Source organism: Barbus barbus (genome assembly GCF_936440315.1).
Source record: "Barbus barbus genome assembly, chromosome: 26".
Lineage (NCBI taxonomy): Eukaryota > Metazoa > Chordata > Actinopteri > Cypriniformes > Cyprinidae > Barbus > Barbus barbus.
This window is the reverse complement of record NC_136754.1, coordinates 15,936,739-15,963,401: the sequence shown is the minus strand read 5'-3', so window position 1 is coordinate 15,963,401 and position 26,663 is coordinate 15,936,739. Positions and strand designations below refer to the sequence as shown.

The 26,663-nt window shown below is 37.3% G+C and overlaps 1 protein-coding gene across 1 annotated transcript in view; it reads left to right on the top strand.

Annotated features, from left to right (window-relative positions):
- Positions 1-8,256: 8,256 nt before the first annotated feature.
- The window catches only part of LOC306845739 (glutamate receptor ionotropic, NMDA 3B-like), a gene marked incomplete at both ends in the record, with an annotated part of 37,374 nt that continues 18,967 nt past the window's right edge, over positions 8,257-26,663 (top strand). The window contains 2 exons of the mRNA XM_079378711.1: positions 8,257-8,709; positions 25,020-25,657. Of these exons, the coding sequence (XP_079234837.1) occupies positions 8,257-8,709; positions 25,020-25,657 (1,091 nt within the window). The remainder of the gene's footprint in view (positions 8,710-25,019; positions 25,658-26,663) is intronic.

Genomic DNA, 26,663 nt, shown 5'->3' with positions numbered 1-26,663 from the left:
AGTTAAGCTTGGCTATGATTGCTCTCTCTGGAGAAGCAATTCACCGGCCTGATTCAAGTCATTTGAATTTCCTTTTGGATGAGTAGGCAGTTCAGATGATTTAGTGATCCAGTACAGCTAGTGATGATATTTAAGGATGTAAGGGACAAATGGAACATCTAGGGGCAGCGAAATCTGCAGAAACATTTGACTTGTGAAAATTTGAAGGACTTGTTTAATGTGCTGCTTGAACTTAGGCTTTGGGGAGTAGAGCGGTGATAGAAAAACAGCCAAATGCTGTCTGCAGAGGTCTTGCTCTGGTCTCTGCATAGAGAAGGAGGAGTGATAGGCTCTTAAGATGTTTATGTGTTAAAAAATGACTCGACGCAGATCAAACACAATCTTTATGAGTCCTACTTCCACTCTAGTGCTGTCATAAAAAGTGGATGCTGCAAAATGCATGATTGATTCCTTTTTTGGAACAGATTCCATTATTAAAATTACTTTGGTAATTTGGTGAATCTGTTCCTTTTGAAAATTTCTGGCAGAGGTTCAGGTTGAAATAAAATATTCATTCATTCATTAATTCATTCAGCTTGGCTCTGTGACCACATTTTACTCATTTCATTCTTCAGGCTCCTGAAATACTTTACCAAAACTATTTTTATATTTTTTGTACTTTCAATCATGAAGCAGCATGGGTTCTTGGGACAAATCCAAGTGCATGAAATTATGAAACAGAAATAATGGGTGAGATTAATCAGGTTGTTCCTAATTTGATTTCAGAAAGCATTAGTGGGGAAAAAAATCAAGATGGAACGTTACGGAGGCAGATATACCAGCCTCGTGATGTATCCGGCGCTTGATCATCATTAATAAGAAATGTAATCAGCTGTAGCAGTCCAAGTTTATTAAATTTGCTGACCTAAAAGGATGAGATCGCAATGCTTGATTCATATTTTGTAAAATAAATATTGTGGAGAAGTCTACTCAGTTTCACAAAATTTTAAACCATAATCATATCATTTCAAATGGGATAGTACATTTTAATATATGTTTCCTCATAATAATAATAATAATAGTTATTATTATTATTATTCTTGGTTAAAACATAAGTATCCATTTGAATATAAGTAATAGGCCTATATACAATAATACAAATTTTAAACAGGCACATTTCAGATGAGTTTCTATTAGATTTTAAATTTGCAGAGTTATTTTAGTATAATTGAAATGCTATTATACATTTTATTAATATTTAAATTAACATTTTAATAATTTAATTAATTTTTTATAAAATATTTAATAATTTTATATTTTTAACAAATTGTCTATAGTTTTAATCATTTTTATTTCAGTTTTATGTTGCCTTGATTAAATAAAATAAGATTTTTTTTTCAAGTATTTCACTTTATTTCAGATGAAGGTTATTTTATTTCAAGAAACAAAAAATGTTTTTATGGTTTTACTTTTAGTTTACTATAATAACCCTGACACTTACATATTTAAAAATTATAATAAATTATTAACCTTTACTTATATAAATATATTGATAGAGGATATGCAGTTATGTTGTATTTTTTAACACGTTAACATTTAGTTGAGTTTTTTTTTCTTCACAGCTCACTATATATGTATAAAGCGGTCATGCATGGAAAGAAACAATCAACACGCTCCTCTGGGATTCGACATGTTCTTAGCCTCAGTGAAAAAGCATATATAAGGTAAACATTTGAAAATATCTCCAAAGTATTGAAGCTTTCCGGTTCCACTATAATACAGGACTGGAAGACTGATGCTTGTCATAAAATCCATAACTCTCTGGCTTTCTTTATATTACCAGCAAGACTCCAGCCACTCTGTGAAAGCTAGATGCCGAACGAACCTGAAAAGCATTAAAGCAGACAGCATCCATTATCACAGGCTCTTTCAGTACTCTTATACCACTCATTAGCTTTTCAGTACTCTATGAAAAAGGCTTATGTCAAGCTCTGTCAAAGCATATTATTGTTCTGCTTTTGGTTTATACTTGCATAAGGCTGCATAATGCAGCACGGAGCAAATTCTTTTTTACCTCTCTGCGATTTATTAGAAGGAAGCACGTACCTCACCTCTCTGTGATCTTACAAGAGCCAAGGACGCGAGATGGGGGTAGGAAAGGTCGGGAAAGCAGAGCAGCAGGCATGACTAGACTCTGGCATCTCTCGTCTCGTGCCAGTGTTCTGCATGAACGCTCTGGCCGTTCTCAACACCTCCAAATCTGCTAAGGTCACTGACTGCAAATCTTCATACGAAGGGCAGGGGCATGAAGATGGTCTCCAAGTAATAATGCATGAACCACAAAGGGGATCAATGGATCTGCCCCTTTTAATCACTTAGGTCGGGTTAATGAAATGCTTGGCAGGCTAATCAACTCAAAAGCTACATATGTTCAGCTTCTCAGTTTGATGAGATCACTGAGGAATGCTCTATTAGAGGGAACGAGGATGATAAGACTGAGAAGGTTCAGCAAAATTCCAAGATTCATGTGCAGCAGAGCTTCTGTTTTCACGACCACCGACCTCAATTACCTTTGAATCTAAAGGGCAGCCTCTCACATATGTGTCAATGAGGAGCATGGTTTTAAAGGGATAGTTCACCACAAAAATGAAGATTCGGTTATCATTTATTCACCCTTGTATAGTCTCAAAACCCATATGGCTTTCTTAGTTGATGCAATATATGATACATTTTTAATAATGTATTGGTTGTTCTTTTCCATGCAAAGAATACAAAGAATGAGCAAAAGCAGCATAAAACTGTAATGAAGAATGGGCAAAAGTGTCATTAAAAATCATAAATTAGTCTATGTGGCTCGAATGGTATGTAAAGCTCTTTTTGCAAGTATGGGTGCTGAACAAACTGAAAATTCGTTTGCATCACGTAAGCTGTTAGCCACTGAAACAGAACTGAGTCAGTGAGTCAAGAACTGAAGCAGTCCAATTTGTGAACGAATCAGAATTCAGACTAGTTTTATGAATCATTGAAATGATTCAGCTCGAGCTAACGATTAGTTCATGAATCAAGGATTGCTACTTTACCCAAACACATTAGTTACAGAATTTCAGTCTGTTTCTTAAACAATGCTTTTGTATTGCTTCCGAAGACTTGTGTATAGAAAAGTACATACTGTTCAAAAGTTTGGGATCGGTAAGAGTTTAATTTAGTCTCACCAAGGCTGAATTTATTTGAACAAAAATACAGTAAAACAGTAATATTGTGAAATATTTTTGCAGTTTTAAGTAAATGTTTTCTGTTAATAAAAATTGTGTGATGACAAAGCCAAATTTTCAGCAGCCATTACTCCAGTCTTCAGTTTAACATGATTCCTCAGAAACCCCATTTAGGACTCAAAAAACATTTCTACGGTTATCAGTGTTAAAAACAGTTGTTCAGCTTAATATTTTTTGTGGAAACTGTGCTACATTTTTTTAGGATTCTTTGATGAATAGACAGTTTGAAAGAGTATTTATTTAAAATACAGTTGTCGTTACTGTCACTTTTGACCAATTTGATGCATCCTTGCTGAATAAAATAAGAATCTTACCAATCTTTTGAACAGTATAGTGTAAGTCATGTAATTAAAATCTACAATTTGTGTGTTTTATGTATTTTTATGCTGACACAACTGCCTTCTTAGCTTGGCATGTGAAGTTCAAATCAGTCACTTATGGAGGTTCTTTACAATTAGGCTTCTCCTTTAGAAGCAAAAACTCACTGGGTTTTGGAGCAGAGTTAATGACTCCATTAGATGTATAACTTCCTCATAATAAAAAAAGTATAGTATAAACTTTAGAACACAAACAGCAATGGCCTGCCAAACCAAGGCTAGGATTGAAATTCCTTGCCACACAAACACAATCAGCAAATGAAGGCACTAGACAGCACCTGTACACATGACGAAATAGTATCCCTGTGATAATTCACTTATCACTGATAGGGTAAACCAGGTTTTCGGTACATTAACTAAATTAATATAGCCTTTCCTCCAGCTCCCTGCACCCTTACAGGGAAAAAGAGGGGAAGCGAGCAGGTTATTTCAAATGATGGTGGCTATAAACTGTGACATGCACATAGCCTACACACATATATATATAAATAGGCTATGCACAAGCAGTGAGGGTTCATCTCTGTGGATCTGATAAGTATGTCTGAACCATGGTAAAAATAAATCCAGCTCAGCAATACTAGCCTACCCAGCGGCAGGGTGAGATGTATGTATTTACATAGTGCATGTAGGGAAATATTCCTTGAAATACAGAACCATGGCCTTCATTAAACTTTAACGCACAGAACACAGCTCGTGTTTCAGCGGGGGACAAGACATTTTCCATATTAAACCAAAGTTAAATCTGCAGTGCTTCTCTGTTCATTTTATATTTGATATTTCCAAAAAGTGCACTACTAAATGGTATGTTGAGTTTTCACAAACTCTTTCAACTTCTTAGGGACTAGCAAATGTGCACCTTAATAATATGATGTTAAGTTAATTAACCGCATGAAACTCATTAGTTTTTATCAGAACCATGTTTGCTCAGTCTGATAAAACAGAGAGGAGTTATGGAGTGCTTGACCAAATGAAATGAGGTTTTATATAGATACCCTCCCGCTGTGCTCACTATTTATGCATGCCGACCCTAATTTGAAGTCCAAATTACTCTTCATCTCAAACACAAGTCAGGGGAGGGAGAAGGTTTATGATGTTCCCATTTTCACAAAGTCATTGGTTTGAATTGAAAGACTGTGCCAAGCAAGAACATCATCTTTTAAGCCCAGTAAGGAAAATCAACTGCTTTGCCTCTAGCAAATTCTCTTAAAATATACGAGTATATAGCACTTCAGATTTTAATGGAATTATCCATTTTAGCTCCTTTCCTCTCAAGTAGCATGTCCTGATGGTTCACGGCATCCAGTATGCGGCTGAACTGTCTGGTGGACACAAAAGATTTTGCTGAAATTAGTCACGTAGGATGTGCTGAGAATGTAGATGTTGCACAATGATATTTAAAAGCATCGCTCTCCTGTACGCATCCTTCTGTAAAGCATTATGGCAGATTATGGAGTGCTGCGACATGCAGTTAGACAGAAACAACACTGATGCTACATTTATCCATGCTGTAATTGCAGAGCTTCTGCTCAGAGGCTTTTTCTGAGGTACCTCTCAAAATTCAATTTCAAAACTCATTGACTCAACTGTTGCATCGTAAACGCAGGAATGTCTAATGTATGTATATACCACAATAACAGAGCAGAGACTGAGGAGGATTATCTATATGGGCGCTCACATGTGTTAAATAAGGTGGGTGTAATCCCTCCAAGATAAACGTTTGTTTTAATTGGTTTTCTGATTAAAGTGTAATCCATTAATTTATATATTAATTCAAGCTGAATACAATTGACTACTGGGAGGGTCCAGTGATACGAGCCGTCTGGAAGGACGTATATGAATATTTATTCTCACCGCTTGAGTCAGCTTGAAGGTGAGTAAAAGACAATCGCATACCTCTGCTGAAAACGTGGAGCGATCCATGTGTCAGGACAGGACAGTTGCGTAGGTGTCTTGTGAAATTTTGATTTACCCTCAAAATCACCTGCATCTCTGAAATATCCTGAAATCTGGGTTTGTATGCGGTGGAGCTGAAAAAAAAACAATCAAGCAAGCATCACTGGTTATATGTTAGTGTCAGACATCAGACAGACATCATAGTACACGGCCATTAAGTGGAAATGCAAATGGTTTTTTGGTGAGGTTGTTCAGGCAAAATGACTGAGGTGTGGTTCAGAACAGGAAAAGAGATTAATTGATAGATTTGTTTCTGAAATAGATTGCATACTGCAGTATGGGCCAAATAGAGTAAACTGTCATTTTTGTGTCTGTAGCACATACAGTATAAACTGTCAAAAGTACTGCTGCACAAAGGACATACTGCCCAAATTTTGAAATGGTTCATATGCTTTTTACTCAGTCAGTGGTCTCTAATCCTCAATTAGTCTTTGACATCCAAGCTATTATTACTAGCAAATGGATTTGAGAGTGCAAAGCTTTTCAAAATGCAGAAGTAATTGCTTAAAAACAGTTTCATGCATTGCAGTACTAATATGTTTCTTGTCAGACAGGAAATTAACTAGTTACATGAAAGAAAAAAATGCACTGAAATTCTGTAGGATCAGATCTGTAGTGATAATCGGATGATGTTTTTAAACATAACTATTTCCTTCTAGCAGCTTGTTCATATTTCTAGTGTTCTTTTGCAGGTGAAAAGGGCACATGTTCATTCCTTCCTCAGTTGAATGCATATGTGCATCATTTTCTTTAGACTCCAATCCTGTTATGGAAGCATTGTGTAATGAGAAGTTTATGGTATACATTTTCTGTTTAATTACTAAAGGAGAAAAGTATATTTTAATGAGCTTATTGCAACATATTAACCACCCAGTGGTGAAAAATGCCTACGGTGCCAACAGTACCAAATTTAAATGCTCTGTGTTAGGTTTTTAAAATATAAAATTAATTGAAATAAACTAATGGTCTGTCTAAATCAAAGGATTGTATTGTAACTCTTGTTTTTGAAGAACAAAAAAATCTCTTACATTGTGTTTCAGGTTTGCTCTTAAACAGAGTGACAAGTTAATATATTTGGATTAGTGTTCTATAGCAAACAAAGGCCACTGTAAATTAATTCTACTGAACAGAGCATCCGTGTTTGCATGGAATTATTATTTAATTAATTTATGAATAGGGTATTGTCCTTGAACTATGCCAAACCTTCTGAAGTCAGGAGGCAATTACTGCCTCAGTCACCTCTTCATCTCTTTTTAAGACTTCACTGAAATCATTAACTGTGAAAAAATATATATATTTGGCTTAGCAGCCACTGGAGCGTAGAGGATTTTGCACATATCTCAACTTAAAGCTGCACTTAAAGCAGTTTTTGCTTTACCTTTGCATTTATCTGGCTCATATTTTTCCTGATAGAAGTGGATTTTGACTTTATACTGACATCTGGATGCAGTCTGGATGCAGGAAATTACTTTACTTACAGGAATTTGTTGTTTTAATATCAATATATTGGACATTCTTGAATTTAATCTTAATATTTTTTAATATTGTGTTGGTACACTCTTAAAAATAAAGGTGCTTTAAAGGTTCTTCGCAGCGATGCCATAGAAGAACCATTTTTGGTTCCACAAAGAACCATTCAGTCAAAGGTTCTTTAAAGAACCATCTCTTTCTTACCTTTTTATAATCTGAAGAGCTTTCTTTCACCTCAAAGAACCTTTTGTGAAACAGAAAGGTTCTTCAGATGTTAAAGGTTCTTTATGGAACCATTTAGGCAAAAAAGGTTCTTCTATGGCATCATGAAGCATGCACCTTTAATTTTAAGAGTGCATGATGACATTTTGCTGTGGCTGTGACCAATGTACACGGAAAAAAAGGATTAATTGAATTTACTAAAAAAATTTAAGGTAAGTGGTTGCAGTCGATTTAGTTTAGCTACATTTAAATAAACAACTAACTTGACTAACTTTCAACAAAATGTGTTTATTTAAATGTAGCTAAAATAAATTGATTGCAACTACTTACCTTAAAAAATTTGCATAATTGTTTTCTGTGTACTTGATTCACTGTGAAAAGCAAGGGTGATGGCAAAATATAAAGTGAGTGTATTATTATTAGCTACTACTATAGCAGTAACTTGCCAATTGCTTGACACAACTGATCATGTGATGTCAACATGGAAGCGGCCGAGAGGGGGGACCCGCTTTAGGTACGGTTTTTTTTTTTTTTTTTGAAAAAGTGCCTTGGAGTCTTAAACTCATTTTAATGACATTTCTCCCCAAAAACGCTGTTCATTTAATTATGTGTAAAACTTTTTATCAAGCAAAAATGTAAAGATGTAAAGAAGACATTTAACAATGTTTTGTAAGTGACACTTGGGAAAGCTTAATTCTTCCTAATCTGATTTTCTAGCAAACATCGCGTGGTCACAGCTGTCCTCCCTCCGAGCTCGGTGATGCTGAGAAGATCTCCAGTGGCACAGCACCTCCTCCCTCAACGGCGCGCACAGCACCTCCTCGCCTTCAACACTTGGAGTAGACGGAACGGTTGCACTACTTGCATTTTAACCGAGGCTTTATCCGCGTGCGAGTAAAATCATTAAGGACAAGAACAACTGGACAAGAATAGAGCGATGCCATCTTGTGACGAAACCTCAATCCAGTTGCGAAAGGAGCAGGATGAATTTAGTGCTCTCCAGATTCTTGGCATACCTTCACGTCGGGCTCCAGGTCGCGCTCCACATGTTTATTTACCCTTGTCATCTGCATCCCCAGCCCTGTCACATCCTGGCACGCATTGGGCACACAGTGCGCTTGGGTGCGCTCCTGCCGACACGCCAACAGTCCAGGATACAGGGCGCCCTCAACCGCGCCCTGGTCCACCTCCGGCAAAGTGGGAACAACTTCTTACCGTACAACCTGAGCTTGGAAGTATTGTCCCGAGAACCGCTCAATGGAGACCCGGAGTCCATGTTCAGGTGCGTGTGTCAGGATATCGTTGTTCAGGGAGTCTCGGCTGTGCTTGCGTTCCCTCAGAGCCACGAGGAGCTCGTACAAGTGGAGTTCATGTCCTCGTTTTTGGAAATACCTTTCATCAGCATCATTGAACAGGGCGAACCTCTTAAGACACAGGTGAGCAGCAAACTCATTTTCTTTACTTTTATCCAAAGCGCTCTTTAGATTTTAAAGAAGAAAGCTGTTCCGGCGTCGGTATTGAGTAAGTTGGTCTTGTTTTCGATCTCGATGTCCAATTCCCTTATTGTTTATTGTTAGTCTTAAACATATCAAGCTTTTAGAAATCTACAACTTATCTCTAAACTGTATAAATGAATGTCAAGTACATCTAGTGGTGTTGCCACCAACAATTTAAAACATGGACTAGTTTTGTGCATTCAAATATATAAAAATGTATTTAAAACTGATTGTTTCAAATTAATTATCAGGCCTTCTTCTCCCATGCCTATTTCCTTTTAAACATTCTGATTTAATGGTAAACGTAAAGAGCAATCAGAATTGGAAACAAATAATTAAAAAATGCATAAAACAAAGGTCAACACTGAACAACTCTAAAATATAAAACTGTATGTAGTCACTCTGATAGTTGTGGCAAATGTAGGTCTATACTGTCTCATTTTGTGCAGTTTTAGGGAAGCTGTTTGTGATGCAAAAGAACAAGAGAACCTGCTGATAGACACCAGATGATACCAGTTGTGTCATTTATGAAATTATAAGCCAGACGTGAAATTATTAGCCAGATTCTTTTATCCTGTAAACCTTCTATATTACACTATTCTATCTAGTGGAACATATAGAGAGGCTCAAGTCTGTAAGAGTTAGAGATGTGGCATGTATTTCAGGTGTTTTTGTCCAGGGGCCGGACACAGCGGTCCTGATGCATTCCAGTGGAACAATCCTAACACTGTTTAGGGCTCAGGGTTGATGCGCGCTGACTCTCGTTAGTATTCTAAGCAGCAAACAGAGCGGATGCCAGTCACACCAGTTGTTTCTGTCTCCAGCAGTGCAGCCAGTTGCAGCGGTTTCTCCTGGCAGGGAAACCTCAAAAGATTTTCCTCCCGTCAAACTCTGCCAGCATATGGACACAAAGGAACAAAGGCACCCCTGATTTTGCATAGAGCCATGAACAGCGGGTCAGCAGAGAGACTCATCTGTTAAGATGCTCCTTCATAACAGCGTGATTTATCCTACATCTTATAAAGTGTCAGTCAAAAGGCTTTTGTGTCTTGTACATTTATGTCCTGGTTGCTTGTAAAAGCTGCTTCATATACAGTGCTATTCTTAGCCAGGATGAAAACATAACCAAGGCCATTTATGTGATTAATGAAAATTATTAGCAAAATGTTTGTGATTGCTTCATTTTGACACAGCCCTCAGGAAGTGTGAAATCATTAGTGCCCATCTTTTTCCTGACAGAGCAAGGCTTGGCTCATGCCATCACTGTGGAGTCGTTAACTTTCCAAATTACTTTAACAAATTAAAAGATATATTTGATGCTATAAATTTCCCTGACTAGCATGGGGAGAAGGTTGCTCATATATTTTAGGACGCAACCCCAGGATATTATGCTGTCTGAATGCCTTTCAAAAGCAATATTCTCTATCCTTGGTGAATAACGTCTCTTTTCGGCTCTGAAATAGCTATCCACTAGTGTCTTCTACAGAGCACTCCTCTGAATTTGCAATCTGAGTGATTCCCATGGAATATTTTTTCATTTCTGTGACTATATTTTCCCCAGAGCCAATCAAACAGTGGTTAGATTACCATATTCTTAGTGTGTCTTAAATAATTTTGTTTGCTGACCAAATATGCTGGGCCTGTTTCATTCGGGAAAGTTCTTCTGCTCATCTACGCTTGAATGCTCATTAACTTGTCTCCCTTCTGTAGCAAATATTCCCAAGCACAAAAGGAAGATTAGCACATGCAAAACTCATTTTGTCCCTTTGAATGAAATCACATTCTAATCCAAAGGCCTTTCTCAATTATGCCCCTTTGTTAGCTCACCAGTGGACAACTACTGGAAGGTTATTAAGCTTAATGAATCCTTAATTCAGGAGGGCTGTTGACTATCCAGACTATCCAAATGTTGATTTTTCAGTTCAGTTCAACTCCAGTTCGTAACATTCAGACTGGACTGAGAATGACCTTATTCATGTACACCTAAATGAAGACATTAATTTGTGAAAGCTACCTTTATCTTATAGATGCCCCCTTCATTTTGTTATAGCATGACCTTTTGCCATTGCAGTCTTGCAGTAATTGTGGAAAAGAGTAACTAATTTTAAATTACTTATGCTTCAAACCCAATATTGTCAGTTACTTTGTGATATCAATCTGATAATGAAAATAGTTTCAAACAAAGCCACAGCAGAACCTTTTGTTATGTGCTTCTGAGCAACATATAGTGCATCTTAATATTAATAAACAGGAAAATAAAATTAATCAATTATGAAACAAATTAAGTTACAGGTGTAAAGCAGCTCTACTACTGAATGAATCAGTGTTGTGAATGAATTACTTGACTGAAATATTTCGGACGTATTAGCCAGTCACTTGTTTCATTCCTGAATGAATCGATTTTTTGAGCAAGTAGATTAAGCGAATGATTTAGTGAGTTGTCCATAAAAAAGTCACTCTTTTTTTTTGTATGAACCAGCATTTTGAACGAAGTGGCTGAATGAATGATTCACTGAATCACTCATAAAGACAGTAACTTGTTGCCACCTACTGGCATATCAATGTAACCTGCAGCAAGAGTCACTGAAAAAATCTCCACCACTTACACACAGCCTGTCTGGAACACGCAAACACAAACCAGTGAAGTGATACAAACTGTGAAAAGTCCCATAGCTGTTCAGTGTATATCAGCACTCAACTTCAGATTCAAGGACTCAACAGAATTCAATCTACTGTTGTATAGTTGATTGTAAAGGGCCATTTACACAGAATGTGCTTTTGCTTTTAAATAGTATCATAAAGACATGTTTTTTAAACATTGAACTTCTTTTAATGTTACATAGGAACAATGGAAAAGCATTGCAGTAGAATACTAAAATTGGTCTGTGTAAATGGCCCCTAAGTCAAAGAAAGAGATGCAACAGGAGATACATTATTAGAACTCACATTGTAAAATGGGGTGCCGTCATATTGTGTTGAAATTGAATTTTAAGGAAAATGAGCACAAAACCTTCTTGTCTGTTATTTTCATGTGCAGTGCAGCATGTAAAATGCATAGCTGAAGTAAACCATACAACATTACCCATTTCTGTGCACTGCACAAAATAAATATTTCTAAAAGCACCTGGCGAGCAAGCACTTATTAGTCATAGAGGTGGTCTACACTCCTTCTGTTGATACAATGCCATACACACATGCACGCAAGTCACCACCTATTCCCAGCCGGAACAATGCAGATCATCGGAGCATTGCTGCTATGATTGTCTGCAGCCTGGATCGCTCCATTATGGAGTCCGAGGGTGTAAATAAAGTGTGAAATACCTGGAGGAGATGGTCTGTAATCTCCCACATGTGCAGGGCTGAGATAAGCACAGATGGGCTGCTGAGGTCTGTGACAGTAAGGATGCAGGAAGAGCGTGGTGCATCAGCCAGGTGAGGAAGAATGCTGCGCTCAGGGGCCGAGATGGCTCAGTGTTGCCAGGCACTACAGCACCCCAGAATATTCATACGATTTAATACACAGCTGCGTATGTGGTTTAATACTGTCTGGATTTGGGTTAATGCCTATATACTGTAAGCCGAGAATGCTCTGACCCATCAAAACTAATTGAGCAAGTAAGCTGAGGGATGTTTTTGGTCACTCCGTGTTGGTGTATGTGTCATAAAAAAAGAGTTTTTCTCTATTTGGATGCAATTGCAATATGAAAGTTTAATTGAATCTAAAAGTCTGTTTCCAATAAGTGGCACGGCTCTGCCCTGAGGTACTTGTGACTCTTCCCCGACCTTATACCTTATTTCCGCTCTAAAATGTGTGTCTTTGAAAATTCAACCCTCTTTCTGCCTGAGGTGAGCTTTGAAGTGGTGGCCTGATCTCTCAATTTAAGGTGATTGAGTTTTCACTTTGCTTCTGAATATGGTGCCTCGCTTAACGAATCTCTCTGGTGTTCAGATCTCATGACAGAAATGATTCATTGTCTTTATTTTGACTGTTGGCAGCATTATGGTGGGCACAGCACTGACCAGGCTGCACTGAAGCCAACAATGCCTCTCCAGAGTGGTTAATTCTTGTTTTGTTATGGAATGAATATTTGATGCTGTTTTCATTTTCATTGTGCTAATCATAGCGTACTTCACTGCTCATAGCGAAACAATGAACAGGCTGTTGATCTTTTTATCGGTTCGATCATCTAACTGACATTTTAAATCAATTTTCCTTTGAAGGATCCACTCGGCTTGAGGTCTAAATCTCATTCTGCAATCTTATAGCCTCTCTGATTGCTTTGATGATGGAGAAAACACACAGAAAGAGAAACAGCAGCGTCTGTTCGTTTTGGCATGGGAATCTGCAAATGGTATCTATTCTGAATGGGGAGAGATTTGCATAAGCGGGTATTACAGTTTAGCACTATTTTGATGCAAAGTTCCCTTCTGTGTGTCAAAGTCTCTCTGTAAGTCATTTTCCATCTCTTCTCCCTCTTCTTTTTATTTCCAATAGTTTTGTCTTATCTCTTTTACCCAACTCTCTCGTGAGTATGTTTCAATTATCTTCCCCTTTTTTGAAGGGATAGAAAAAAAAGACTTGGCTGGATAACAAGACAGAAGATGTGACAACCGTTCCCATCATGCATCAGGCGCACAAATGCAGCTCTGCTATCATGCTTATTAATAACTGTGCATGCACTCCTGCCCATCCGCACAAAAATGCCTCTGCCTCAGTTAAGCTGTAAGTGGAGGGATTCCACTTTCTGTGGGAGAGATCCGGCCTTATTTAACTTGCATCGGTTCATAAAATACACTCCTGCACTTAGAGGAATATTCAGAGAGTACAACAGTTGATCTGTAGCATGATGTCTACCACAAAAAATTTTTTTGACTTGTTTTCTTGCTCCTTAAAAAAATAAAACAAAAAAATAAATTGGTTCTCTCTTTTTTTACAAGCCTTTTATGGTGGTGGATGAGAAGATCCTCCCTCACAATGTAGAGTGCTTAGAAAAGGCAGAACAATTTACATATCATGTTAATAACAATGTAAACAGATCATCACGCTCTGAAAATGGAAAAGGGTGCAGATTGAAATGTGATTTTGCTGTTTTTGAATTTGCCCCATTGACTTCCTTTGTAAGTAATCCAAATTTTAGATTTTTTTTTAAAGAGGATCAAGTTAATTTTGTAAAGCAATTAATTGTTAATCAACATTATAGTACAAGTGCTAGTGATTTGAGTTTAACTTGTATGGAACCGGAATTCCTTCCAACACCAGCGGCAGTTTTAGTTCTACTTATTTTATGAGCAGTTAGGATTTATATCACTCATCAAAGGTTTTATTGTTTTTAATGCCAGTTGAGAAAGGAGAAATTAACACAGTTTTTCTCTGAAGCAGCAGTAGTCTTTTCACCAACAGATTAATTAATATCCACCCTCATTCAGATAACTAAAAAATGTTTTCCGAGTAATGTAATGTGCCTGAAGCTGGGTCAGCCTCAAGCTTTTTAATGTTTTTGCAGTTGCAGTGCAATATGGAGCTTGTCTCCTAAGATACTCTCAGTGTTAAGCGGGGATACGCAGAGACAGCCTCATGGAAGTGTTTATTCAGCTCTGTCAGACTCACTTACTGTTGGCTGTGTGTTGCTGATGATTGCAGACATTGTGCTGAATTACCTTTTGTGCCTCCCTGCACCTTCTTGCAAGGTTGTCCAGCCCACTAAATGCATATTGCTTGGCTATCAGAATTCTTGTTAACTTTCATCTTTTTAGTTCGTTTACAATTTGCCATTTCAAGGGAATCTGAAAACATGACCTGCACTGCCTTGAGATCTCGAGTAACATTATTTTCACCTCCGTATAGACGACGCAGAGGACTAAAGGGTGCAGACGTCAACTGCCTGTATTTATTTACAGCTTCACCTTTTAAAACCACAGGCATTATGAAACACTTGAACATCGGCCATCATTAATAATGAATAACTCACTCATCATGATTTAATGAGGGTTTAGATGCCCTGCACGAGGAAGCCTTGACAGGTAAAACTATTGCTTTTACAGTTAGAAATAGATTTTACTTTTAATGCCAAACAAATAACATAGCCTTCTACCCTTCATTAGCTAGCCTTCATATTTTATTCCACTGGAAATCCATCAAACCACCAACTACTTTGAATAGATTTTACATGAAAACATTCCTTAAATCAAAAAAGATTGTCCAGGAAAGGTAACGTGCATATAATATGTCTTCTTTTTCTTCTTTCATGGGCTTGTCCTTTTGTTATTTGTGGTATGTTTTTCAGGTATTTACTCTTGTTAAAAAAGAAAAACAAACCATCATTTGGCAAATTAGACATGACATTGCATATAGATATTGGTTTTGTGTTTATTTGAGGTTTTCAAAGAGCGTTTCAAGAGGAGTCTGCAAGAAGGTTATAGATATCCTATTTTATATACATAAAAATATGAATTTATTCCGGGTGTCACGTGTTGGTTTCTGTTCAGTTCCTGTTTGTCCTTATTTGGGTTTTCCTGTTCTACTTAAGTTCATCATCGTTTATTCCTTTCACCTGTTTTGCATTAATCATCTTGTTAACTCCTTTGTTCCATTTCCTTTTTAAGTCCTCAGTTCTGTCCTTTTCTTTGTCTCAGTTTAATGTTTAATAAATGGATATACGTGTGTTGATGCTACTTCGTTCTCCTGATCGTTTGTTCTTTTAATCTACAACCACAAGCCGTAACACCGGGCTGTTAAACTTTTATTTTTAACCTAATTAATTGCATGATTTTTTGGGCTGAGAAATTGCCTCACGAACAAAAGTTAGACAAAGTTGTTATTGTGTTAAATGAGAAAAACGTTGAATAAAATTTAGCTTTAGAAAGAAATAGAATGATTCCAAATAATTTGAATAGAACTTCAATAGAATTTAATAGAAATTGAGCAAACACAGACAATATTGCATCTAATATGTAACAATATGAACTTCTTGTTTAATAAACTTGAAATCAGTATCACATTTGCAGTTGTGCAGATATTCGTTAAAAAACAGCATTCTTGCTCAAATGTGGCATTTTTTATCTTAAATATCTTAAATTTTTGGGGCATATAAATGTATTCCAATATAGGCTACACGACACACTGCATCATGTTTGTCAGCAATGGCATTCAATCTAGAACAAGATGAAAAACACAGCTGGTGTTAAAAATGGGTTAGTAACTTTAACACATTTTTTTTCCATAATTAATCCAATGCCTAATTAACCTAAATTAACAGCCTAATTAACATTAAATTGACAGCCCTGATTTTAATAAATAGCTGCCTTTGTGTTTGGGAGTGAATAATCATATCTGTATTTTCTTGCCATAAAGTGGGTTCAAAAGCCCATTGAACTTTAAGAGAAGTCAATGGGCTAATAGAATGAATACTTCAGTCCAGAAGATTTACAAAGATAACTCTACCTCTACCGCTAGCTGCCTTTAGTCCCAAATGATACTCCTTCTCAGGAATTCATTGCCTTCAGCCTCAGAGCAATATATCCATCAAATCACCTATATACTAGAAAACCACTCTCTTTTTAGCTGAATTTTAGATAATCTTCACATTCATATGTCCTGTTCCAGAGTTTTATACTCTTCCCAAAGCCATCAACCAGAGGCCTTCATCTCGCCACAGCCTGATAAATTTCCACCCACCAACAGACTCTGTTTTTTGGCATCCCGACCTCCTGGGAGAATTCAGGCCTGCCGTATTCAGACATCGATTGCAAAATGTTATTCTTTTTAAGCAGAGACCATGTAAATGTCAACCAAAACTTGAAAAGGGATGACTGATCCAAGCATGAAATCATCATTATCTCCAAAGAACAGACCAATAGTCTTTGGATTAGGGAAATTCAGAGATGACAACAGAGGTGCTGCGGCACTTTCCAAAAATGAGCAATTGGAACATGAGCTTAAAAGCAGCTGTTGTAAAGCTGTGTTTTTTAATTGAAAGACACCCATAGAAGGAACAATATTTTGTTAAAACCTCTCACTTTATCACAAGCCATCATCATAATTGGCTTTTCAGCCATTAGCAATAACAAAGTCGGTTTATATATTTTATATTGTAATTTCTTAGTGACACCGTCAACTTACATGTAGCAACGCTTCATGGGTCAGGCTTAAAAGGGTTACTTAAATCATAAATTTATACTCAAGTTAATTAAACTTTTATCAATTATTAATGGATAATTAATCATGTCATTAATCCTGGGACACATTACGTGTCATGCATCATATATAGGATATTTTCTGAAGCCCACCGTGGAGCAGGCCTAACCGCCGGCCTGGCTTTGAATCAGATAGCGGGTTTCACTGGAGATATTTTTGCATAAAGCCTGAAAAGATTACTCTTTACTTGTGATGTCCTTTGCACGTTTCAAATGCTATCAGTCAACATTCTGAGAGCAGCTTTGCATACGAAGCGCATAGATGAGGCCGGGCCGAACGGGCTGCATATACAGAGAGAGGATTTCAATGCAGTTCGGGCTGACTGTGGATGGCAGCTCTCGCTGCCTAGTGCTTTCCTTGCTAATTGAGCAAAACACAGTGCACGCCTTGCGGAAGTAATGCTAATGAACTTCTTAGCAATCTGAAAGTTTAACACGGCTCTGTACATTTATTTACATCACAGTTAAAAGGATTTTTGAACACTGTTCCAGAGAGTGTGAGAAATCAGGATTCAGAGCATGTTGGTTTGAACAAATTGCTCCCAAGCATACTTTGTGTAGATTTACTGTATCTGAGGAACTTATTTTGGTAGAGGTGTCAGTGCGAAGACATCTAATCTGTGTCCATTTTACTTCTGGTGAAAAGGTCTCATCTGGTCACTGGAACACTAATAGCATTCAAACTTGTTACAATTAAACAGAAAAGTTAACGTTAACCTTTTCTTATCAGGCTGACTTAACAGAAGTCAATTAAGTAGGCACTTTTTGCATGAGCAGCAGTCACATATAATTAGATTTTCATTATACTTTTATTTTGTCATTAGATAATTATTAAGATAGCTTTCCCAAAGGTATCTAATTGTGATATTACTACATTAAATTAATTTTTATCAGTGTTCTATTAAATTTGAGCTTTTAGTGTTATTACATAAGATAAGAACTAAAAAAAGTATAATTTATTTTTTTGTACTTGTTTCCCATCATACAATTGTAAAATCTGTAGCCTATTTAAAAATGTTATTCAAGGGGATAAAATAATTTCTGTCCCACTTTATATTAGGTGGCCTTAACTACTTCAAATTTTAAATGATTTAAATTAATCATTTGATACAATGCACTTATTGTGTACATACATGTTTTTACATACTTATTTTTTTTAAATACCTGCATGTAATTACATCTGTAATTAATTTCTGTGATTACATTTATAATTACACTGTTTACCCATCCTTAACACCTTAACCCGCCCTTAAACCTACCCAGACCACCAAACCATACTTTCTATCCTAATTAAATTTGCAGACACAACAATAAGTAGTTCAAAAAAAGTGTCATTTCAGTTTGAACCATGTCAGTTTCAGATTGAACCAATGACGAGAGCTTGGGATGGGGCTACCTGTTTTGATGGGATGAGGCTACATTATTTTATTTACTGAATGGCAGAATAACATACTTCTTTAAATACAACTTTAGAGCCTGTGACCAAACCTTGTGAGGATGACCCTGCCCTTTGAGATCCTGCTTTGTCAAATTACGACCTTAAGCAAAGCACTAAATCACAGCTCCTCAAGGACTGTCTTTGCAATTAACTGACACTTTTTTTGCACGAAAACCCACTGCTAAAGTTTATTCCTAAGACGTTTTAAAGTTCACTGTTGGAATATCTGAAATGGTATATCTAATTCCCAAGCAGGCCACCGCGCATATTTTGCCAGCCTTTGTAGCGGTTTCCATTTAATGAAAAAGTAATAGATGAAGCTTTATGATTGTAATCTAATTTCTCAAGTAATACGTCAAACTAATGTCCAAAGAATTGGTTAAACTCATTGTTTTGCTGTCTCACAGCTTTCACACCTTCACCGAGGACTCATTCCTCTGCTGGATGTTTAAGACTCTGTTCTGGTGAATTTGGACAGGATCATTTGGTAAATCACCTCATTCATAAACTCACATTTCCCCAAATGGCTTTCATTTTCAAATATTACTTTATCGCCCAGTGGGAGTGCGCAGTGCACTATTCACCAGGCCTAATGTGAGTGATCGCTCCTATTATAAAGTGTAAAAAAATATTTTGATTTCAAAGCCTCATTACAGTACTGTTTTCTATGGAGTTCTAAATTTATGGGCTTTCCTTTCACATCACGGAATGGGACATTTTTGCAGTGTCATATTAGGGTCACTGTCGAGCAAACAAGATTTGGAAATGTTATCAAGACTAATAACAGGTCAGAGTCTAGGCTGCTAACATTTAATAACACAGAAATGCCATTATACTTCAGATGCAAACTGGGCTCAGCGGTGCACACAGGACAGTGATGTAGTGATATACACAAAAAAAAATGTAACAAGCAGCAGTAACAAGGAAAAAAAACACTTTCCGCCCTTGGAGAGGAAAACAATCACAGTTTGGGGCAAAATGTTCACACTGGCAGCTGCTAAAAGAGCTGAGCTTTGGGTTTCTTGGCTTTGGTTTCCTTTTCATCAGTACACCATATAAAGTTTTGATTCCTGTACCACATATGCACAGTTAAGATAGGAAAAATTAAATGCAGTTTTAGTCACAGCTTTTGACACAGAATTTTTAGCATTCTGATCTCAGTGCAATTGATTACCACTAATCATGCCTAATTCCTAAAGCAATCAATTAACCATATGATTCATAAATTATTAAAGCACAAAGCAACAAAATATGAATCTTTCTTTACTATAAAAAGTATATAATTATACTTTTTTTTTGAGAGTGAGAGAGAGAGAGAGAGAGAGAGAGAGAGAGAGTCTTTCTATTGCTGTTTCTACAAAACATAAGCATTGATACACACACACACACACGATATTAAATTATCCTTGTGAAAGTTCAAAACTGCGTAATTCTCTAAGTAGGTGCTTATTTTGAATAAGTACTTCACAACTGTTAAAAAAGTAAGTTCGAAATAATGTAATCTGGATTCTCGTTTTCTCTCTTTTTCACTTAATATATCATAAGGAAGTATGCATATTTGGATGTAGCCAGAGACATAGTGAAGAGAGTCAAACTGAATCATGGGTAAGTGTTAAAAAGTTGTCATCCATGGTGGTTCGGATATTACATCATACATTGATGAGTTAAAAATGAGTTTAGTAGTGGACGCTATGCATCAGAAGTTTTTCTTTTCGTTCATGTTTTTAATTGTTATCATAGCAGATCAGAAATGTATAACAAGACATGAAGCACTTTGATGATAATGCAGCGATTATGAGCAGCTGCCATCTCTGCTTATCTGATGCTCACTTCGAGCCTCGGGTGCAGTTGGAGACTTGGGATGTCACACATTTGCTAACACACGCTTATGCCTAATGATGTGGCTAACTAAACACAGAGGGGACGCCACTCAACATGGCAGCTTGAGCAAGTATTTAAGCATCGCTTTCAAGCCACATGAACACTTTATGAAGTATGATAGCTACTCTTGACATCACATATATAAGCTGCTCACCCTTTTTAATTATGCTAAACCCTTTTTTCCTAGATTAATTTACATAAATATTGTAGATACATGAGCATAAATCACTCCTCTGGTCATAATACCCCAAACAATTTATATGTATAATAATATATTGCATAAATCACTTCTTTATCCCTGCATGATCCTCTTCAGATGTCAGTCAGAGACCCAAAGAGAGCCTCATTTTAATTCTGTAATTAGACATTTGTTTTTGTTTTTTTGCAAATATTCACATCAGCAAATCTTTACCGGTTCCCACAGTGGTCTTTCTTAATTAAGTTACTGTCACTCTTAATAGAGGAGAAGCAGTATTGATGTATCTTTCCCTCACATTTCTCTCTGCCATCATATTTCTTTCCTCAAAACATTGTGAGGCAGAATTTAAGATAAGCAGTTTTTTACAGCATTAAAGCACTTTGGCACATTGTAGAACTAAGAAGATGAAAAAACAAAACAAAAGTTTATTACAGAGTAAGGATGAGTCAGGATGGTTGACTAGTCGCCCACAAACAAATTACTGAATTAGTGAGGTCGACAAGGTCTGATTTTATTTTTTGTAGCTTCTTGCCTCAGGGAATTGGTCTTTAAATTCATTTCTATTAAAGCACTGCATCAAAACACAGCTGTTAAGAAGTCCGCATATAAATGTCAAAACAATTACTATCGGGCTTCAGATCACTTGATGTGAACAATGGTCTATTATTTAGCAGAAACCCAAGGTCAACATTATTGTGTTGACTCTGATATTTGTGTGATATTAAAGGTTATAGATATTTAGCCTAATTATTTGTTGAATATCTGACATTTACGGTATCATTTACCATGGGCTGTGTGGTCTCTGTTGTTTTTTTATGTTAGTCTGTGTATACATGCATATAGAAATTTTAGGCTGTTGCTTCATGTTTTGCACCCCGAATGTTGTGTTTTTGATGTGGCATGTCAAGTCAAAAATAGTTTTGCTTTTAGAAACACGTCTTGACACCTGAGTTCTGTTTTATTCTGTTACACTCCCTCAGGCTATTTCTGAAAGCAAGACCCAAGGGCTCAAGATTTGGCTGGTTAGCATGGCCCCGTTAGCCCCTTCTGCCAGTTGTCATAGACCATCTGATTCTTTAAAACATCTTTCACCATTAATAGCCTTTCAAAATTAGCCTTTAATTCTGATGAAATAGTAGATATTTTACCAGAGCACTTAAACGTGGGTTCCTATGGGTTTCTTACCTTCTGTCTTTCCATGTCACAGCTCAGAATAATTACCCTCTGTCAATTGCAGTGCCCTAAGAAACCCATGTGGTGGAAATGACCCAAAACCATATTTTGCAGGGTTTCCTTTAAGGGATCGTTAAAAAAAATGAAATTTCTGCCATAATTTACTGTAAAACATAAAAGCTATTTTGATAAAAGTTTCCGTTTTGTTTTGTCTGTACAATGGACCCTTTTCACAAGACTGTGATAATGCATTTCAACGGTTATGAGCATCGTAAATCTTTGAAAGTTTTTTTTATATTTATATTTTTTTTAAATGTATGTAATTTTGTATTATATCACCTTTGATTCAAATTACAAAAAAAAAAAACTAGTTAACGCTAATGCAAGCGTGTTTCTAATGCAGGGTCTATGGGAGGGATGGTAAATTTGGCATTGTTCTCTCTTCCTACTGCCATTTTCAGTCCCTCTCAATTTTTTTCCTTTGATTTAAAGTCATGAAAACACTATTATTGAGTGTTTCTTTTGCTATTTGAGCAAATGGGAATGCAAAAAATATATTTGTTGTACTCTCCCATTCACTGCTCTCGACGTTTACCCAACTATGATGACGTTCACTGCTGAGAAACCCGGAAATTATGAAAAAGGTTCTATAGAAGTCAGGTGTAACCAAAACTGTTTCTTTTTTGTTTCACAAAAAAGTCATGCAGGTTTGGAACAACATATAGGTGAGTAAATTCATCAATTAGTCATTCTGTCAACCCCCTGCTATTCAGTGGACATGTATCTGAATCGTCAGTCACCTTTTTTGTAATTTCGTAAAATTAAGTGCAGAATGTATAAAAAAGACCATAATTTCAAAATTAGGTACCGCACCAAATCATCAACTATCAGAGCAGAAATCATTGGGTTTTACTAGAGTTTAGCCGTCTGTTTCAGGAAGATAGGCAGTAATTTCCAATTTCTCTGCTCAATTATGGTTTGTTTATGGATCAGGTGCCGTTACTGTGTGAGAGTGACAGATAGATTCAGCACGTCCGTCCTCCACACCTGCACCATAATTTGATGGCCAAACTACTATTTGTATTAGTCTGCAAAACCTGTATGCTGCCGTATTAGATATTAATGAAATGTTACTCTACAGCATTTGGACCATTTATGAGACATCAGGTAAAAAAAAAGCATCCATTTATTTCCCCCCAGCGTTAAGACAGATTGTGAAAATTGCTCGCAAGGTGTGGGAAAAGTGGAAATGGAAATAGACATTTCCCGCTAAACTTCCAAGACGGAGAACAAATCAAACTGCTCATGCTGCTCAGATGCTGTCAGCTTGTGGATCCATTTAGACGTGAGAAGTGTAAAGTCCTACCGGGCGCAGGTATTGTTTGGAGGAGCAGCTGTTTTCAAATCGATTGAGCAATGAGAGGCCTCAAGGCTGAAAGTTTGCCATCACATAGAAGGTGTTTGTTTGTTTGCTTGCTTGTTCGTTTGCTATTCACCTGGCTTCACCTGGATTTACTGGTAAATAAAAGATAAGCCTGCCCCCATTCTCTCTTTTTATCTAAGCTCCCATATGTACATTGCACAACCCCGGGACCCCCTTGGTCCATTTCTATTTTTTTTTGAAGCCCTATTCTTTTGTTTCAGCAGAGCAGAACTTCGAGACCAAATGAATGGCGTGTTTTTATCTTTCTTCTTCAAATTCATCCGGTTTGGCATCACCGCATGGAGTCGTCAGCGTGTGTGCTAATTCGTGTGCCCTAAGTAGCAGTGAAAGTCACAGGGACGCGTGTCAGAGCCGCTGGCTGTAATGTTATTCCAGTCACACAGGTTTTAACTTTGCGTGGGGACTCCTCTTCAGCGCTGCAGCCCCGTGCTGATCGCTCGCAGCCCCCCACTAGGTTCAAACAGTCACTCTCCCCCTCAGAACACCCAAGCATCCAATCTTTCACTCTCACGGCACATTCATGCACGCCTCCCTGTCAGTCCACATCAAAAACAGCAGTGTCTGTGTAGAAATGGCCAGGAGCTATTTCAGATTAGAGCTGACGGCTCTTCCTCACTGTTTTAGTGTTGGGTTTTTATTCAAGTGATTCAAATGTTTCCAAGATTGCATCAAAACAAGTATTGTGTTCAGTGTTCTTGAGTATGAGGTCATCATAAGTTCAGAGTAAGTAATATATTCCTCCATTTGCCTATAAGGCTGCTTTGGGAGATGGAAGTCACAGGAGATCTAACACTCTCCCCAGACTTCCCTCTTACTTATTCAAACGTAAAGTCGTTAGGGAATACAATACGCATTTGTGGCCTGAAGATATCTGTATTTTTTGGTTGGGTTTGTTTTTTGTTTTGATGAGTCAGTGTGAAGACATTATCTAATTGCAATCTTATTTCTTTTTATAAAATAAATTGTAATTGCAGTGTAAAATATTTGTATGTGTGTGTTTAAGCTACAGTTTTGTTGCCCTTGTTTTTTAATATTTTTTTTTTTTTAAATATTTGCAATTTAAAATGCCCTTTTGTTAGCTTCAGGTTTGTTGTGTTTGTTTGTGGGGCTCCACAATTTGGCCAAAAATGAATATATCATGACAATACATTATTATTATTAATATTATTGTTGTTGTTGTTATTTATTAATTATTAGCCTATTATTACTAAATTAAAAAATAAACAAATGAGAAATATTACTATACTAAGATTTCATTTTAAAATAAAAAATTGTATTACAATATCATAATAAAAATAATATACAGTACAGTATATAAAATTACAACACATATATGTATGGCTGTTTAATCATTAAACCATTGAGAAGGGAGCCCTTAAAGCAGGGGTGCAAAACAGCCCTGCAGAATTTAGTTCCAATCCTGCTCCAAAACACATACCATGTAGTTTTCAAATGAGCCTGAAGGACTTGATTTGCTGCATCAGGTGTGTTTAATTAGGGTTGAAACTAAACTCTGCAGGGCTGTGGGCCTCCAGGAATTGTGTTTTACATCCCTGTCTTAAAGCTTCTCTTTTGTTGACAACAGCTGGTTTATAAGCACTTCTCATTAGAAGTTTGTAAAGATAGTTGGTGCATGTTGCTTCCCCAAAATGCACGTTATAAGCAACCAAAACTCAGTTCAAGTGGAGCAGCAATTCCTGTGAACCGAGCTGCTCTGAAACACTGAAAACACTGGATCACTGCTCGTGTGTAACAAAACACAGTGCCGCGTTTCACATTGGCAAACCCACTGCATATATTTGTTTAATGAAATTGCACTTTTTTTTATTTGATAATTGCACTAAGCCATATCATGTTGTTTTGCCTTTATTTAGCTTAATCGTGCAGCGCTTGACCTAACTGTATATGTTTTCTGTTTTCAGAATCGCTTCCATTTACAGATGATGACACGTACACCCCCTTCAGGACTGTCGGAGCTGCTGTTGGCGCTGTTGCTGAAGGGAGGCTGGCAGGGTGGAGCGGCCATTCTTTGTCCGGGAGGTGGGAACACAGGAATGCTGGAAGAACTTGAACAGCGGGGCCATCTGGGCTTGAATGGAGCCCACTGGCACCTGTGGAAGACCCTCAACCTATCCAGACTGGAAGAAAACTTGAGCGAAGACCAGGTAATGGAGCTCCTTTCACAGCTCCTCAGCAGGACTCCTTCTGCTCCGGCGTCTTCTGTGGTGCTTTTCGGCTCCGACCCTGAATGTACGGCCAGAGTGCTGCGCAGCGCACACCAGTTGAGCGTTGCGTTGCCCCCAATGCACTGGATCATGGGATACCCGCTTAATCTGGATTCTCTACACTCCATTGGCTCCCCCCTGGGTCTTCTGGCTTATGGGGAGGTCAATCGCAAGCCTCTGAACTTCTACATAAGGGATACCCTGCAGCTCATTGGCAGGGCTGTATATGCTGCGACCATGGTGAGACCAGATCTGGCTCTCATCCAGAACATGGTCAACTGCTTCGACAAGCCCAATAAACATGAGCTGCCCTCCTCTGGACAATACCTTGCCAGGTAATCATACATGTATAACATTTTACAGCTAAGTAGCTTACCACGTAGCAATACTACAACTATTCATAAACAAAGTACAATTTCCAGTAACAAGCTGTTTTTCCAGTAACAAGCCATTTTAGTTATAATGAGACATAAACAACAGCGATATAGCATTTAGCGTCGCTATATCCCTGTTGTTTATGTCACATTATAACTAATAGGCTACATTGTGCACAGGTACCCCCCAATTTACCACGTTTCACATTTCTGATTAGTGTGCAATTTTCATGTGAATTTTTGCAGGGTTATATGATCCATGACCCTCAAGCCTAGTTATTCAGAATAAAGCTGGAGATTGTGTCAAAATAGGATATTAGTGAAGTATATTAATATTTTATATTAAGTTTGTGTCTCTTAAAGAGTCAAATGTCATAGGTAATGTCACAAATGTGAGCAGACTGCAGACTGAAAATTAAAGCACTATATTGCACAGGCACCCCCATTTACCATGTTTCATATTTCTGATCAGTGTGTAATTTTTTGTGTGTGGCTTACATGAACCCATTGCGTTCAAGTTCAATCATTCACAATAAAGCTGGATACTGTGTGAAAATAGGACATTAGCAAAGGAAACATCTATGCAAGGTCTTATTTATTAAAGGAACACTCCACTTTTTTGGAAATAGGCTCATTTTACAACTCCCCTAGAATTAAACAGTTGAGTTTTACCGTTTTTTTTTAATCCATTCAGCCGATCTCCGTGTCTGGCGGTAGCACTTTTAGCGTAGCTTAGCATAGATAATTGAATCTGTTTAGACCATTAGCATCGCGCTCAAAAATGACCAAAGAGTTTAGATAATTTCCTATTTAAAGCATGACTCTCCTGTAGTTATATCGTGTACTAAGACCAACGGAAAATGAAAAGTTGTGATTTTCTAAGCCGATATGGCTAGGAACTATACTCTCATTCCGGTGTAATAATCAAGGAAATTTACTGCCGTACGATGGGTGCAGCAGGCGCAGT